This window comes from Pterocles gutturalis, unplaced genomic scaffold (genome assembly GCF_000699245.1).
Source record: "Pterocles gutturalis isolate BGI_N339 unplaced genomic scaffold, ASM69924v1 scaffold45244, whole genome shotgun sequence".
In the NCBI taxonomy this organism is placed as follows: Eukaryota; Metazoa; Chordata; class Aves; order Pterocliformes; family Pteroclidae; genus Pterocles; species Pterocles gutturalis.
Genome location: NW_010132341.1, coordinates 1 through 18,091, shown reverse-complemented (window position 1 = coordinate 18,091; position 18,091 = coordinate 1). Strand labels below are relative to the sequence as shown.

The following is an 18,091-nucleotide window of genomic DNA, read 5'->3' as shown; positions in this document are numbered from 1 at the left end:
GATATGTCATTTTGTAGCACAAATATTTAACAAAATGTCTTCATATATTGGATCTAAAAATATAATCTATTTATTAATACTTTAATATTTCAACCTTTCAATTAACTTATAGAATCAAAACACATTTTTAATTTTCTACACTCACAGTTTGGAAAAAGGAACACCACATCATTATTCCCTCCAGATACCTTTGGCAGTTGAAAATTTAACAGTTTAAACATTCTTGAAGAAATTTAATGATGAAATGACAATTTGCATAGGAAAGAGGGCCGATACATTTCTATAAATACTGTGAGTGGTTGGTTGTTTGACCATAATTTTCAATTAGTACAGTATCTTAGTTCTGCAACATTATCGCTATTGCATGAAATGAATTTGATAGTTGTAGGGAACATGAATATTAATTACCTACTCTACAGAAGTGTGGAATTACTATAAAATAATAGCAGCATATTTAATTTTGAAATGTAATCAGATTGTCAACAGTAATGGCTTCTGCCCTAAATTTGTTCAGAGGTATGAAATTCTGCTCCCAGTTCCACCATCCCATTGCAATGCTTTCAATCAGGTTTCATGCACAGGACTGAGATAGAATGTAGCATGGTATTTATCCCATTAACATTCTCCGAGACTTTATGTATTCTAAAATTTTCAAAATTAATTTTATTTAAAGGATTGAAGCACAAATGCCTAAGCTTTGTGTGCCTTTCCTCTGCAATAACGGAACAGGAAACAGGCTGTGAAATTCAGTTGCGTGTAATTCTGCAAGCCTTTCAAGAAATATACAGCTTGCTGTATTGGAATGTATTTACAGACAGGCCAAGTAAGTTAGAAGTTGTAATTGTCATTTGTTACGTGAAAATCTCATTCGTACTAGTTTAGGCTACTGTCTGTCTTCAACAATAACAGGTTTTTCACTTAAGGTCCATAATGTTTGATAAAGTAGTATTGTGCTTGTGTATCACCACAAATATCACTGAAATAGCTGCATGTTGGAGGAGGGACAATAAAATTAGTACCTTGAAAGTAACTAACTGATTTGTTTTTGGAAAAAAAAAAAGAATGCAAAGTTTTAAAGTTAATTTGATAGATTTCTTAAACTTTTTTTCTCTTCTGTTTTTCCCTTTCTTTTCCTGTAAAAAACTGTGAAAGTTTCAAATTTCTAAAAAATATAATTTTTTGGAGGAAGTAGATATTAAATATAATAGTCTGGAGGCACTACCTGTCTCAAATAAGTTCTAAAATATTGATTTCCAAGAGGCTGAGAGGTTATGTCAGGAGAAAAATCATTGGACATATGCTCTCTTTTTGGAAGCATCTGCCACTTGTCAGCTATTGGAAACAAGTCTCAAAGACCTTAGTCTGACCGATTATAGCTGTTATTGTTTAGTTTTCAAAAAATGGTGAAATAAAATTACTTTTCTTTTTCCAGTTGCTTCCCCCCCAGCTTAAAAATTAGGATAAAACTGAGTTTTCCAAATATTTGAAATTGGAAATTTATGAACTTAAACTTCTGTTGACACGCATAAAATATAGTTGATTTTTTAAAAAATGTTTTCACAAACCTCCATTTTCAAAAATAATTCACTGATCTCTCATTCGATACAAAACATGTTTAAAGACACATAAAATGCTTTCTTTAATTCTGGAAAAAATAATGCAAATATTTTACTTTTCATCTTTGAACATGCTTAAAATGAAAGAAAGTTCAACTGTCTCTTGATTTGCAACAAACCCAGAATATACACAGGCTTGATGTGTACGTTTGGGGAATATGGATACTACAATTAAAACAAAATTGTTGTAGATTTTTTGAATTTCAAATTAAATTAAGAAAAGCTAATAGGAACTCTTTAGATTTAGGCTGGTGTAACTGGGGGCAGAGTTTGATTCCAGATTCTTCTTGTTCTGTGGAGTTGTTGGTTTCATTACAAACAGAGATAATGAGATTTACAGGACTAGTGATATTTAAGGATGAATTAAAGCTTAAATACTGTATATTTCTGATGTATCAATGACAAAATTTTGCAAAGTATATAAATAATAAATGAATGTTCAGCTAAGAAAGACATTCTAAACAGTGCAAATATAGATAAGAAAAATATAGTTTCATACAAGTAAAGAAAATTAGGACCAAATACATAATCTGATTCACTGAAATAAAGGTTTTGCTAATTAAGCAGGAGTAGCCTGAAGGTATGAGTTGAGTTTGGCTATTTTCTTAGAGAAGAGTAGAACCTGACAAAGCAGTAGTAATAAATAATTCTGAACATTCTTTTGAATCCCACAGGAAAAGCAAATGTCAAGTTTTAGAGATAAATTAATTTTTAAGTATAAGAATAATAATTTTGTTTCTTAAAAATTCAGGCATATCCCAGAGACATTTGTTGTAAAAGTAAGACTTTCATATAAAAATAGAAGATTAGATTTGCACAAAAAGATACTAAGAATTTAAGACAGGCTCTGGGAAATTAATATATAATAACTGCAAGTCCAGTGTATAAACATGTAGAACATGAGTATTGTGATGCTTCCCTGTTGTACCAACATACTGGAAGTTTCACAGTGAAAATGGATTTTTATTGTTGCAGATTTCTCAGCTTTTTTTTGGTTTTAAAATATCTCCTAATATTTCAAAATAATTCTAAAATCAAAAACTAGTTGCTTGCACAGGTATCTGCAAGTCTTTCTATACATTTATAACACTGTTTTGAATTTCATTATATGATGTATTGAAATAAAGAGATGCCAAAGGTCTAAAAACTCATGTGATACTTTGAAAAAAATGACCCTGTTAGAACAATACCATGTGCTTACAAGATGTACAGTCACACTATAATTGAAACTGGTTTTGCATATTCAAATCATGGAATGGTATATAACCACACACAAATAAATATACTGTACATGTGCAAGACATCATTAAAAATTAATTTGTTTCAAAACCTGATTATTTCCTAAATTATGAACTCTATTAGTCTAGATTCTGAACTCACTAACACAGAAGTGTGGTTTTAATAAAAGAAACACTGCCGGGAAAATGTGGTATTAATAAATAGCACTCTGACACATATGCTCTAAGTCCAAGAAATATCTGGAATGCATGGTTCTAATAAAATACTGTTGTGATACAACTGTGCAAAGGAGCATTAAAAATTCTGATTTCATAATAATCTGCCCTCTAATTCAAAACAAAAATATTTTTGTAGTTATCTGAAATAGTAGTCTTCTAGTTATAAATTTCTCATAGTTTTGTTGAGAGCTTGTGCTATATGACAAGCAAGTCCACAGTGACTTTACTCATACTTTAACTAAACTCCTAAAAATACAAGTTTATGGCAAAGCCCCCCCAACAACAAAACCAAAATACAACAGTGCTAACAAATATTAGTCTATCATCACATTACAGTTATCCTTTCTGGGGAGAGATGTGGAACAGAACCACTTGCTTCTTCTAGAACATGGCTTTTCTCCCATCCTCTTCGAATTCTTCTCAGTTTCCTATTTACACACGGCAAAAGTAAAATGATCTTACCTAGAATTACAATGGAAGGCAGAACAAGGGCAAGAACAAAATTTGGTGGCGTATAAAATCTGTAATACTCTTCTTCAAAAGCTCTTTTCCATCCGTAAATCAGTACATGGAAAGTACTTATGAGCAGAGCAATGTATCCAAGTGTTGACTTTGAAAAAAAGAGAAAACAGGGAAAAAAGAAGAGATAATAGTACTTGGTCCTTCAACCAACAGCTCTAAACCATTACTTTAACATTTCTACTAGACATCATGTTAAAATCTCTTACCTATACACTATTTTAAATCAGCAATATGTGGTTTTAAGTTCACATGTTCCAAAAACTACGGACTGAACTGAACACTGATTTACAACATATCTCTGCTGGCATCTATAAGCCTTAGTCAAAGCTGAAATGAAGATGATGGCTGCCTAAATTCTAAGTAATGGGAGTCAGCTTCAGGATATGTATGCAAATAGGGAACAATCCCAGTGAAATTACTGGAACAACATCAGTTGTGATTGGAAATGACGCTTCCTGTTTCTTAACTGTGAGGGTAGATCACTTCTAAGATTCATGATTGCTATGCTTTGAATTCTGATGGTGATGAAATGAAGAAAAACTGGTTTTCGCCAAAACTGATGTAATAACTAACCTGGTTGGGAAACATTTGTAGAAAATCATTGAAACAGAGAATGACTATTAAGAAAGTTAACTGGCTACTAAGTTTGGTTTAATTCCAGTAAACAGAGAGGCAAAGAAAAATGCAGCCTAAGGGTCTATAACTGTTAGTGAAAGAATTAATTCTTTCTACTTCAAGATTAACCAGCTTCTAGGGAAAGGAAAATGTCTGAGCTAATACCATTTCAAGGATTCACAGATATAATGGCATAAAAATGAAAATACTTTTTTAATTTCTACAGATTGGTACCACTTTTTTAGCTTGCATTTATGCATTATTTTTGCCAATTGTTTCAGAGCCGTGTTGGTATATTTTAGATACGAACAATCTGATCCCCAAAATATTCCATAAGAAACAGAAAAATCAGACAACCACTTGTGGATATGAAAAAGGCATATGCAGTATCTGAAGGGAAGTTCTGGTAAGAAATTTGGGCAGCAAATAATACTATCAAAACTGATGTTTGAATGTGTTATTGCAGATTTTTGCTAGGATGACTGTCCTGAAGTCATTGCTGTTATATCACCACCAGCAGGGAAAAGGGCACAAATGAATCACATCCCTCATTTCTTCATCAGGCTTACTGACGAGAATTACAACAATTCTTGAAAAAGAAACAGGAGGGAAATGCTATACAGATTCTTCCCAGATTTTTAAAAAACCATATTTTAATGCTTATTTAAAATCCATCTGCAAAGAGTTTTGACATTATCTGTGCATGCCTTTCTATCTAATGGTCAAAATGGAAACTAAGAACATTTAGAACTAACAGTACAAGGACAAGAAGAACATACAATGTTTTTCTACTAAGTTATTTTTCTTCACTGCGGAAAGTTGCTGTAGCTTCTCTGAAGGTAGGGCATGTGCTAGTATGTACTGGACCATTTCAACCACTCATCTAAACTTCTGACAACAAAGACACTCCTACAAGAGCTTCTGTCAGCTAATGACAGTATCTTCTTCTACCAGGCCCTTAATTGCCTCTGTCACCATATTTCTGTGCTTGTACTTTTGACATTAATAACACTGCTTAGGATGTCCACCACACAACTTGGCATTCTGCAATATCTGGTTTGTTTAGTCAGGGCAGTCTGCACTAGAAAGTTCCATTAAGAGCCTTTATCCCAGCTTGCAACTACTGACAATGACTTTTCCAGAAGTACAGGCAAGACTAGCTGTCTCTGCTACTTAAGTAAAACCCCACTGTAGGAGGCTGTGTCAGTACAAAACGTCCATGTTTCTTATAAAGTCTAGGCACTTGATTTTTCCAAATCTGCAAATGTTCAAAGACTACAGCAATGGCTGTGCAGTAGTTAAAAGAGGAAACTCAAAGAACTGACTGAAGCAGGCTTGGACAAAAAGACATCAGCTAGTGCATGAAAAGGCACTGTTGGGCAGCTGAACAGTAAAAATAAAAACAGTTGGTAGCATTGGATCATACTACAAATCTTGGCCAGCGGTAGTGTCAAAAAGCCAAAGTTGCCCATCCCTGTGGATGCTAACATGAAAGATGCTTCAATTATTGAGCAATAAATGATGATTATGCTGTGGGAGTTATTAATTGCTAGAAAGCAATCTGTTTAATATTGGAAAGGTGAAAGTAAGAGCAGCTATTATTCAGGTATGCAAGGTGATTTCCTTCTGTACAAGTTTATGACTGGACAATGTGGAGAAGGTAATACAGGGATTAAAGCCAATGGATCTCCTGAAAGGTAGTTGTGCTTCAGATGGAATATACATACTGCAATTCTGTCATCCTTTCCTGGTTTCTTAAGACTTAAAAAGGGATGAATATGTCTACAAGAGCTGGAAGATCACTTACACTGATGTTATCACAGGGAGGCCAGGAGAGGCACAGTATGCTAACTTCTTTAAGAGCAGAGGACATTTGAAAGGAGCAAGAAGGAATACTTTTCCTTGACTGGTAAATTCACATTGGTGAGTGAGTAGCAGTATCAGTTGTAAATCTTGGGAACCCTCTGACTGGGCTCTAGGACAGCTGTTGGGAAAATGGGAAGAACACCTTTGCTTGCTTTGTTTCCTTATCTTCCTTAACACTGTGTTGCCTGGAAGCTGAGTAACAGATCTGCACATTTCCTACAGACTCCACAATCTTATCTTTCAGTCTCTCCTGTTTTAGTTCTTTTCCTTCCTGATCAAAGTCAGTTTTTTAGCCATTGTGGAAGATTCCCAGCCATAGCCACTAGTAAACGGGACAAACTAGCATTGTTTGGGGGGAAAAAAAGTGTGAGAGGAGTGGAAAAGATACAGGAAAAAAATCCCTAAAATATTACCTGGAAGATGCACACTTACAGAGACACATATCTGCTGTGGAACAAATCTACTGCAGGAATTTTTACCTTCACAATGGTTGAGTAGTTCCAAGCAACTTATATATACAAAAGGCATTTTCAAAAGCCTACATTTATGCAAGATCTACTTCAGATTCCCCCCAGTAACAGGATATTGCTAAACTTTATAAACAGAGTGTAGCAATTCTGACTGGAATCTTACCCATAAACTTGCTAAATACTCAGGCCTCATTCTTCTTTACTCTGGGCAAAAAGTATCCTGTTCTAGTGGGAGAACCAAGGCAGCGCAGCCCTTCCTCAAAATGTGTGTGCAATAAAAGTTTTAGTAACACTGTCTCCAAAAACCTTTAGGATTGCGCTATCAGAGAGAAGGAATGTTTACAAAAATATCAGCTTCTTACTACACAAATGGCAGATTTGGGCTGATTTTTGGTAAGAAACATAAAGATCAGCTTTCAAAGATAGTCTGCCCTGTCCATTGCCACTCTGAGAGGACTTGAACTCTTAGAATGGAATACAAAAGCAGTAGTCATTGATGCTTACATTATATATTTACTGTTTAACTTCTTTCAGAAAACTGAAGGACCTGGTGCAGCAGTGCTTGCAGACAATGTTTTCCATTTCCTTGTATTTTATATGAACACTCAAGGACTGGTTTCAATAAGTCTTTTTCTGTTTGCAGTGTGTTGTTTTAGGCTTCTTATTCTGCCTGCTCTGACAAAATAGGAATTATTCTTTATTTCTTGCCTGTGTCTATCTTTGTTCTTTATCCAAATGTTTAGAAGAGAAAAAGAAGAGTACTGAAGTTGCATTTAAGAAAACTGATGCATTGGTTTATCAGCCCCAGCTTCTTCCCGGCTTCTTTCTTCAGTAAGATCCCACTCTGGGTCATGTTAAGATGCCAGCGAAGTTTCATGCTAAGTTTCCATCATCTAGGATGTCCTACTGAGCAACCTCTTCATCACTGTCTCGTTCTGTGGCTCTTCCATCTGGATGTTATGAGTGTTTCTCTCTGAATCATGATGAAGCAATCAGATATTTGTTTTGTACAGTGGCCAGCTCTGTACTACAGCAATTCCAAGTTTTCTGCTGGTCTCTTAGCTCCTGGTAGGGCTGACACAGCAACTTCCTTTTGCATCACTATTCAGCCTTCTCATATCTCACTTTGTTCATATTCATAGTCTGAGGGAGTGAGAGGAGCTTGCACTGCTTCTCCTTTCAAAGTCCTTTTCCCTTGATCAAGCAGGCTGGAATTTTTGGGGCTGCTGACATCTGTGTTGTGAAACCAGGCTAGGCAAGATGGAGTGATCTCCAAAATAATTAGGGATATCAAAGACAGCAGTGATTTCTGGGCAAAAACATGCACAACTGGGGTTTCTTTACAGTATTAGAAAATGTGGAAGAAGTCTGGTTGAACCACTGTAGGTAGGAGAGATGCTACTCAAGGCCTGTACTACTGGAACAAGGCTAGAAAATAGGCTGGACTGTATATGTTAATAATTTGTTAATCCTACCCTCCTATTTTCCTAGTAGGACTCAAGACTGAGTATGGTTTAGTGATAAAACTCTAGGGGAGGTCAGATGTGTTCAGGTTGGGTTTTGATGAAATTGTATTTACTAAGATGAGCAAGCAATAGTTACGTTGTTCTCAGTGGGAAATGCTGAGGTGAGAAACTGACTGAGTGTGCTAACTGACTGATTCTTCATCTGTCAGATTCAAAACAAGTTCAGCAATTATTGCGGCAAATCATTTGAGATGCAGGCCTAAAGCTAGAGACTGCTTTTCCCAGGGAAAAAAAAAAAAAAAAGCAGCACTGAGGGGCTCATAGTTCCACTGTTTTTCCTCCTTTAAGTTATTTTCCCCCTTTAAGTCCCCCTTATAAAATTAAGTTCAAATTTATTTCATCATATTGCACTTCAGTAGAAGAAAAGTATAAAAGACAGTTAAGTACCATGATGTTTTATCTGTTCTGCTTGCATACTGGGCACAATGAAGCTTGTGCAGAAATGCAGACTCCTTTTACTTTAGTGAGGGATTGCTGAAAGTCTTTTTTCTCACTAAATAAAGCAAGAGGATTTTTTTGAAGGACAAGTAACTAAAGGAAGAACAACTTGCATCCTGACAAGTAATTAATGACAAAGTAAAGTATAATTTAATGATCATCAACTTTAGGGAAATTTTTAGTAGTTCAATATTTTTTGTGATTAAAAATTGCAAATTATCATAACTAATTACTAGTACCAGTTCTCTTCAGCATGTAATGACGTTATCAACTGTAACACACCTCCAGAGCAAACAACTTGTTCCCAATCAAATTCCGAAAAATACTGACAAATTATTAAAGTTCATAATTATTGACATTTGGAACTATTTTGACTTTACTCGCAGTGGAAATAACTGCAGTAAATATAATACAATAAAAAATGCCCTTGTAGTCATATCATTGTGATTATTAGGTGGGTTTTGACTCAGTCACACAAGCCTAAAATTTGGAAATTTGAGTAAGGAAAGAAAAACAAGACAAATGCTGGGTTTGTGGCTGGAAGTCATTACTGGATAGAGGGATCACCTCACTCGCAAGTGAATACATATTTTTCTGTTTCACCCAACAGCAGTACTATTGTCCCTGCATAGAGAACTCTGGATGGCAGGGATGTTATAACAATACAAAATGGGTATTTACTCCCCCTGAAGGCTCAAATCCATGAGCAAGAATAAACAGTTCTGTCCGAGGAACACTAATTTGAAAAATTTTTCAGCAAACTTTTTGTAGGCCTACCAGGAGTGTTTCATCAATGGAAACTGTAGGGGAAGGGAAGATGTTACTTTACAGGCAGAAGACCTCTGACAGCTATAGCCAAAGAAGTGTTCCCTATCACTCCCTTTAAAACGTCTGTAAATTATGAAGCGGAACTCAAGCCCTTAACAGTAAAGTCAGTGCCTGTGTTCTGAAGGTAGGAATTTGTAAGCAGTATCAGGACTAAGAATTAGGCAATATTATTACAGTGACTATGTTGAAAAATCATTAATCAGAAAAGTCTGAGTTAAGACTAGAGTACAGAATCCAAGTCAGAGAACAAAAAAAAACCAAAACCCAAAACTGTCTATACATACTTAGGAAATTTATCACAAGACTAAATCCTAATAAAAACTAATGTGAATTTTGTTTGGAAGCAAACATTAAGCTGTTTATTGAAGCCCATATTTCTTCAGTATTTTATGCTGGCTAGGTCTGCCTGTAGTAGATATTTATCTGAGGAAGGAGGGCAGCAGAAGGCATTCCAGGACGTGGAAAAGGCTCTGCTAAACAAAGCTTCATATTTTACTAATGGGTATTTTCAGCTAATGGGACTAACACAGTTGAGAGCTGTATTAATTCCAAAGCAGTGAAGAGGAAAGGAAAACTGAATCAATGACACCATGGCTGTCAGAGGGCTGTGTAATAAAAATCCTGCAGGACAAAGTATCCAGTTTTAACAGTTGTGTGCATCTGCATATAGTAGTATCTCATGAGCATCATTGCCTTTAGCTAGTTTGTCCAAATTTATCTAATTTGAATTTACCAAGAAATTCTAACAATGGAAAAGGAATAGATAGTGACTATGTTGATTATTTAAGACAAAGAAGTGTAAAACACAAATTCCTATTCTAACACTCATGAAGTGCTCAATGTGCCTTCATGGCAATATATTTGCTGAGTAAGGATATGTTGGTTTTATTAATTTACCAGAGAAGAGGAAAAAAAACTCTCGTCATGTTGCAAAGTCTTTTTTTTCATGATCGTGATGATGATCACGATCATCATCAAGGAATTCTTGTTTAAAACAAAACTCCTTTATTTAAAAAGTAACCCACCTGAATAAAACTGAACTCCCTCCAGTTTAAGGCACTGTTTACTGAAGGGATGGAAGTTACTGCCAGCAAAGAAAGCAATCCAAGACTCATTATTCCAAAGGAAATATACATTTCAATTCGCCACACTTCTTCCTCATTCCAAGAGTTTTCAATATTTGCATGAACCTGATGAAAGAGCAGAAAGGAAGCACTTTATTCTACAGAATATTAAAAACATCAACAGAAGTTATTTTGCTGAGTAAAAGTCTACAAACACAGGACAGCTATAAAATTGGGTCAAATATTTCAGAGGTTTCCTCATGTCTTGGCAAAAAAACCCCTATTTCCTTCCTGATGGTATTGGCGCTTGTTAGATTTAAAATATGTTAAACGTGGAAACTTAGATGAGATGTTAAAAGAAAATGTAACATTATATAATAACAATTACGTTATAAAACCAGATAATTCTGCACATTCCTGTATACTGTGGAGAAGTAGCTGTGCTCTTCAGACTCTCAAAACTTAAATTCTATACCATAAATTGAGTAAACCTGCAAGCTGTTTTTAGTTTGTTACATTTAGAAATAGTTCAGCATAATTTCCTGGTTTTGCTTCAGCTCCCTATCCTGAATCCAAGTTATTTTCCCTCTTTCACTGTTGACATCAGAGATATCAAAGATTGTTCTCACTGGAGACCTTTACCAGAAAAAAGAAACAACTCAGGTCTTTAACAATTAACAGGCTTGGATATTGAATTATTTTTCCATTTTCAGGTGAACTATTGCAATATGGCATGTCTTGAAAGGGGTTCACTAGGAATATTAGCAAGTGAGAGTTTTACAATATTATTAAACCCAAGACAATTTCTTAGTTAAAGTATCAGTGCATCCTTTATTAAGTGTGAACAATTACAGTTTCTTGCTGCCTTTTATAGTTTTGCTCTTTCTGCCTTTCTCTTAAGTTCAATTTTTCATGCTAGTTCTTTTAGAATTTGCGGACCAAATCCTCGTTAATTTGTTCTGTTTTATTTTATTTCCTTAGTTTAGTTTTCTTTCTGTTCCACAACATCCCTCTTTCCTGCAGACTTTATGTACTGAATGGCAATCCTGCTTTTCTGGCAATGCTGCTTTTCTGCCATTTTAAAGGTGACAATAAACTACCTCACTGACAGCCAGGAGCAAGCATCACACCCTCTTCTAAAGGATGACAGATCTGTCAGAGATTGTTTCAGGGTTATGCAAGACCAACTGCTCCTGGGAACTGAGAGTCAATTTCTGTTGCCCGTAACAGAGGACGTTCACAGAATTTGTAATGAATAAAATATTTTTACCGCTGATCCAAAATGTTACAAAGTAACAGCATTTTCATTTTGTAAACCTAGAAGTATCTATAGGCATTATTACAGTATCTACCCTTATACTTTTTTCACACTTGTAAATGCACTTATGATATACAATACTTCATATGTGAAGTATACGTAGAGAGGAACATACCTCAGTAACTCAGAAGTTTCCCGCTGTTGCTCTTATCCTGCCTATCCCACATTCTCCTTGTCTATGTTACTATCACGGATTTAAGTAGGACACATCCTTGATTCCCCCTACCACATAAACTTGACTGCAGCTTTACCCACGAGGTAAGCACAATGCACAGATGTTTCTTTTAGTCTCCCTTCTTACTTGGCACTAGCTATACATAAGATAACCCATAACATTTTCTGCTGAAAACAGTGGAAGAGGTTAAGATAACATATATCCTATATTCATGAGTCATATGCATGCAGTCAAGGCATTTTTGGTTTACTGAAGATCGGCTTACCTGTTGATATGCCATATTGAGGAACAAGTATCGCTCCGATCTCCTCATAGGTAAACAGAGGCTGTATGCCACATGCACTGTTGCAAAGAAAAAACTGAGCAGTCCAAGCTGCTTGCGACACTGGAGCCAGTTGTCCAGCCAAGGTGGAAATCGCCTGTACTTAGTACCATAGTAAAGCTGGTAAGCAGCTGCAGTAAGTCCTGGTAAATACACTAGAGAAAGTAAAGTGATAGCGACGATTGGTAGAGTCTTGTTCACTATCTCAATGGGGATCTTGTAAAAGTCACTCTGCTGATTTCTCATGTATGGATGGATTACATCTCTGATGAAGGAATAGATGAAGAAAAAAGTTGCCAGGCTAATGGCAATCACTACAGGCCCCTTCCACAGTGTGAACAGTCGCAGAGGTAAGTTTTCAATCTCCCTTGAAGATGACAATGCACCCAAATCAACAGGAATAAAACTGAGCTGACGGGCAAGCTCAATAACTTGATGGCGAGCCTGAACATTGTTACTGCATATATAGACCTGTTGAGAAAGTCAAGTGAATTGTCTGTAGTCAGAGAAAGAGACTCAAAGATAAAAACAAACAGACAAGCAAAAACCTTAAGGGCCTCCAGGACAAAACCACAGCACTGCTGCTAAAACTGTACACTGTTATCCCAGCTTATATCACCTGGACAAGAATAAAACCATATAAAAATCCAGACAATGTGAAAATATGCATACTGATTTCACAACAGAGTAACCAAAACAAAATTGGCTTTTTCTTGGAGTTAATAATGAGCTGACTGTGGGATGCCCTGGTAATCTGCATGCTGAAACCCCCTGCACTGAAAGGTCTACAGAATTGAATTGAACTTGAAACAATGGCTAAAAGCATTTCAGAAAATCTTGAGTCTCTCAAAAATACAGGAATCCTGAATGATGACCCTAAACCAGCTGCAGCATAAACAGAATGCAAAGCAGAGAATGGTGTAATCTCTCCATGTATAACAATTTTAGCTTAATTTCACAATCCAGATTTCCACAAAAATTTAATGTTTAACAGAAAAGACAAAAACTAGTAACCACATAAGAACTCCTTCTAAATACCACTTTATTACACAGTGAAAGAAATGTACAGCTACAAAGTACGTTAAAGTTCCATTAAAATTTACAGTGGGCTATGCTTTGCCCAACACTGTTTGCTGATCATCTGCATTAGAGCAAACATGATCACTTTTGACAGAAGTTAATTACTTACAGTGCAGAGCTATTCTGAAAGGAGATAAAAATAGTACAGTGAGGTTATTTTTTAAATTATGCTAATTCTGTATCAATTGCATTCCATTTAAAATCTACCTGAAGTGCCAGAAAACTCAATTTAGTCTCCAGTAGTCACATTACACCAGTCATTTCTCACACATTTCTAAGTCCACAAAGCCCTGAAGGACTGGGTTCTTGCATAAGCTTAAATACTTTGTATCACTGCAGCAAAACATGAAAAACATAAAGCTGCCTTTTCTATACACAGGATGGATTTGGGGAATATACTGGGAAGGAATTTGAACATGATGTTCCCAAGCAGTCCTGGATCAAATGAATGATCACTTGGAAACATACGTGCCTCCTTCTGTTTCCACATATTTATTATCTTGGGGCATTCTAAAAGCTAGATAACTTCTTTTATTCACTCTGCTGTTACACTGGATGCAAACATTTTTAGAACAGTTGACTCCTGAGCCCTGGGACAAGGACCCCAGACTTCTGTGCATCTCTTTCAATAGTTCACTCCATGTAAACCAAAACTGAAACTAAAATGTACTGGGAAAGACTGCCTGTATCCTGGTACAGAGCATAAGGATAAAAATTAATATATTTCCTACAGAAGACATTAAGACCCAACTCCTTTCCTCTGTCTGTAGTCATCTAAAGGTCAGCTGTCTAGTCTAAGCTGGTATCTACATTTCCTCTGCAATCTTTACAGATAAATGGGCATCCCAGGGGACAGTTTGGACCTCTTGTTCTGTATGTCTTGGAGTGGATGAACTAGACTCTGAAAATTCTGTTGTCTACTAAAACTTAAAGGCCCAACATTTTAGGTACATTAGGTCAGGCAGAATGAATCTCATGAGTTTTGGCTGCTTACATTCAGTTCCTATCACTTTCATCTTACAAACAAGTTAAATTAATACAAAGAAAACATTTACCTGTCTGCTGGCATCCTTTGGTCCTAACTGCAGTGACCAAGCTGAAACGACATTGAATCCTTTGACAATCAGGGAGTCTGGGAAAAGTGATGCCAAATACTCTGCATTGGAGTCTGGATATTGGTCTACTCTTGTATTATTGCTGACATCGATAAGAATTTTACCAGCAAGTAAATGCTTGAGGTCCCACAAAGAGGCATAATGTTCTCTGTGTATGGCTACAAAAATGATGTTTGTTTTTGCTACTGCATCTTCATGGTGAGTGACATCAACCACATGGGGAAAGAACTCGGCGGCAAGTTTAGGGTTTCTGCTTCCTACAACCACGTGGTACCCGCATCTGATAAGCCTAATTGTCAACGACTTTGCAAAGTCTCCACTTCCAATGATGCCTATTGTGATCTTACTGGCATCCTTGATGCCATTGGCAACATTTGGTAGAAAAGTTTCATTGAGGTTCTTAGGACTTCCCATCATAGAGATTGATTCCATACTTCCAAGACACCAAACCTAAAATGATTTCTTCTGAAATAGGAAAAAAAAAAGGAGAAAGCAATAGAAGGAAAAAATTAAGCATCATACAATTTTACAAGACAGCAGAATCCATAAACATCTCTGGGAGTAAAATATGTGGTTCTAAGTTTCTTGTTGTATTTTCTCCTTAATAAAGTATGTGCTAATCAATTTTGTCTCACAATGTGTCACTAATATAAGGAGAAACATAAAATACTTCAAGCACTTCAATAATACAGTTACAGAAGGAAATTATATTTTTTCCATCTTCTCCTATTCTCCCTCTTCTGCTGCCCCAGAATACTCAACCACAGGGTAACCTTGCAGTCCTGAAACTAATGATCAATGGAATAATGAGAAGAAACATGTAAGGAAAACTGGATAATTATGGAAAATATTAGAAGGTAGAGATAGCTGGCCTGTGACTGGCATAAGGACAGCAAGTTAGTGGAAAGCTGAATTCCATTAAAAGCTTATGCAGGTTATTATTGTGGTATCCTATATTGCCCAGGAAGGAAGGGATGCGAAAGTCTCAAAGCTGCAAATGTCATGGCTACCACCATGACAGACATCCATGGGACATACTCACCTCTCAGCCTGGGAAATGGGCTGCCCACATGGATCCAATGGCAAAGACAACACGGGAAGTTTGTCAAGGCCTGTTCATCAGATCAGTAATGAGACTGCTAGGTCAGACTGACAGGTCTGGCCATGGATGTATAAGGATTAACTGTGTGTGGGTGCAAAGGTAAAGGATTCAAGGCCACAGGTCACAAATATGCTTAACAGAACTTTCTGACCAGGCAGAGAAGATAAATCCTGGAGATAAACACATGGGACAGCATTCCACGAAAACCTAATGGCAGGAAGAGATAGATTTCATGCAATAATAAAAGGGAAAAGAGTTTCAGGACTCAAATTCAGTGCAGTAAGGGAGGTTTTGAAGAAGAACAGAGGCTAAGGCTCACAGAAAATTAAAAGCAATGCTGCTATAGCTTTGGAAAGAAGAGGTCAGAGAACTGCAGTAAAGCTCTAACAAAGACAAAAAGACATAAAAAACCAACAAAACAACCCCCAGGTGGGAAATCTTCACATGAAACCACAGTTATGACATAAGTAATTCTGCACTGCAGAACATTAATAAGTTCTGAAAATTAAGGAAAGGCAGGCTAAGAAGGAGCAAAGAGAAACCATGAGGTTGCTGTCTTGGGAGCAATCAACAACAGACCACAAAGAAAGGAGGAGCTAAATTAATCTCTTCCTGAGCCACAATCCAAGAGGTGGTATGAAGGTAACTCATCACCAGTGGGGGACTTTACCCAACTGTTGGCTAGGAATACAGTATCTGTGCTGAACAACCTCCCACAATTAACAGTAGCTTCAGAAATTGGAGGAAGCTACTAGAAGAATGGGCACTTTCCACTTCAGCTTTGGCTAGAAGGGAAGAACTCACTGAAATTGGACCGAGACTTTAAAGATGAAAAGGTCAGTGAAAGTGACCACAAAATCAGTACTCTAAGAAAACTTTCTAACAGTGAATCTTTCTGGCAGAGGCAGACCATATGGATTTTTAGGCAAGCACCGAAAAAACATTGACTTCTTTCTTACCACGTGACCTGAAATTTATCTAACACATGACTAGAATACCAGTATTTCCTGTACCATGATGGGTTCACACCCAGGAACATAGTGAGAATAGCTGTATTTTAATCTGATAAGAGATACACATCAACTGGAAATGACAGAACACGTATGCTTTCACCATGTGGTTACAGAGGCCCATTTCGGTTCATGCTATGTGACGGGAAGGTGCTGCAAAACTTTGGGATAGAAAGGGAACCACCATGACAAAATGGGCTATCTGTACCATTTAATCACACTGCAGCCTACTTTCTGTTTTTGTCCAAAGGATCCTTAGAAGAGTGGGCATCAAGGATCTGGACGTGACAAATTGCTCTGGTGAGCTGAATCTGGCCCACTGGCCAAAGTTTCTCACTGTTCTCAAAGTTTTCTAAGGAAAGGAGTGTGAGGAACAGAATAAAACTAACAGATTTCATAAAAAAAAAAACCCTCAGGGAATAGGCAGATATGAGTCTTGGGCAAATAATCTGAGAGATCGAAGAGATCAGAGAACTGGCAGTTACTGAAAGGGACAGTATTAAATGCACAATAGGAATTCAGAGGAAAGAGAGTATATAAGACTGTTTTAACTCTATTAGGAGAGCTTTAATGACCTGAAAAATCACACAAATAGAAAAAAAAAAGGGAGGGTATGCATGGCGAAGGAACAGTTAGAGAGGCAGTGCTATCATGTAAGGAAAAAATCAGAACAGCAACAGTAGATAAATGAGTTGTAATTAGTGAAGGACATAAAGGGTAACAAGTAAAGGGTTCATAAATACAATAGAAGACAGATGGCAAGGTTTATAACTTAAGAGGAAAAGGAACAAATTATAGGTGACACAGAGTAGGACAAAGTGTTAAATGTCTTCTTTATTTCATCCCTCAGCAAAAAGGTTAGTTGTGAATAGATATTTAATGAAATTCCTTTTACAGGGAGACAGAAGGTGAGGTCAAAGTGGAAAAAGTAAGTTAAGAGTAAAGGATAAAGTTAAAAGATAAGATAAAGATTTTCAAGTCAGCAGACACTTATGAAATCCACCCTTGATGCTTAAAATACTGATCGAAGTTACATCTTGAGAACATGTGAGGTAGATTAGCACATACCCCTAAAAGAGGGGAGGAGGAGGACTGAGGAAAGCAAAGACTTGTTAGCCTAGCTTCAGCCTCTAGACAGATTTTACATCAAGTTATTGAGCTATCAATTCATAAATAGTTAGATGGGAAATGGATGATAAGAAGTAGCTGAGGTGGGTTGTTCAGGAACAGACTGCAACAAAATCGACCTTCTTTTGCAAAATATTTGGCTTCACAGATATAAAAAATAGTAGAAGTGATATAAATTTGACATTTGCCCCTAGATAAGCTAAGAAAACACTCACAGAGATATGTCAGCCAGAAGGTGACACAAACATGAAATACTGCTCTTGGAAAAATAACTCCTGGAGGAGAAAAACAAACAAACAGAAAGCCAGTCACTGAATTTGTGACCACCAGCTCGGGTGGGAACTTACGGGCTGAGGGCCGAGGCGAGGGGCTGCCCGGGCGCCAGATGCAGGCCGGTGTCCCCTCGGCAGGCGAGCGGGCAGCAGCGCGACGCCGGTAT

The 18,091-nt window shown here is 36.8% G+C and overlaps 1 protein-coding gene across 1 annotated transcript; it reads right to left on the bottom strand.

Moving 5' to 3' along the window:
* Positions 1–3,374: 3,374 nt before the first annotated feature.
* STEAP2 (STEAP family member 2, metalloreductase) lies at positions 3,375–14,844 on the bottom strand. The gene is made up of 4 exons (XM_010080867.1): positions 14,353–14,844; positions 12,161–12,688; positions 10,364–10,528; positions 3,375–3,683 (listed from the first exon to the last, which is right to left on the bottom strand). The coding sequence occupies exons 1-4, from the start codon at positions 14,842–14,844 to the stop codon at positions 3,399–3,401; spliced, it is 1,470 nt and encodes a 489-aa protein (XP_010079169.1). The 3' UTR covers positions 3,375–3,398.
* Positions 14,845–18,091: the final 3,247 nt, after the last annotated feature.

What these genes read in the sequence shown, in the direction of transcription:
- STEAP2 (XM_010080867.1), bottom strand. Translation starts at nt 14,844, where the DNA reads ATGGAATCAATCTCTATGATGGGAAGTCCTAAGAACCTCAATGAAACT. An exon ending in CAAAGGATGCCAGCAGACAG is followed by an intron (nt 12,689 to 14,352) that starts GTAAATGTTTTC and finishes CTTTCTCAACAG; the next exon opens with GTCTATATATGCAGTAACAA. An exon ending in TCAATATGGCATATCAACAG is followed by an intron (nt 10,529 to 12,160) that starts GTAAGCCGATCT and finishes CTCTTTCATCAG; the next exon opens with GTTCATGCAAATATTGAAAA.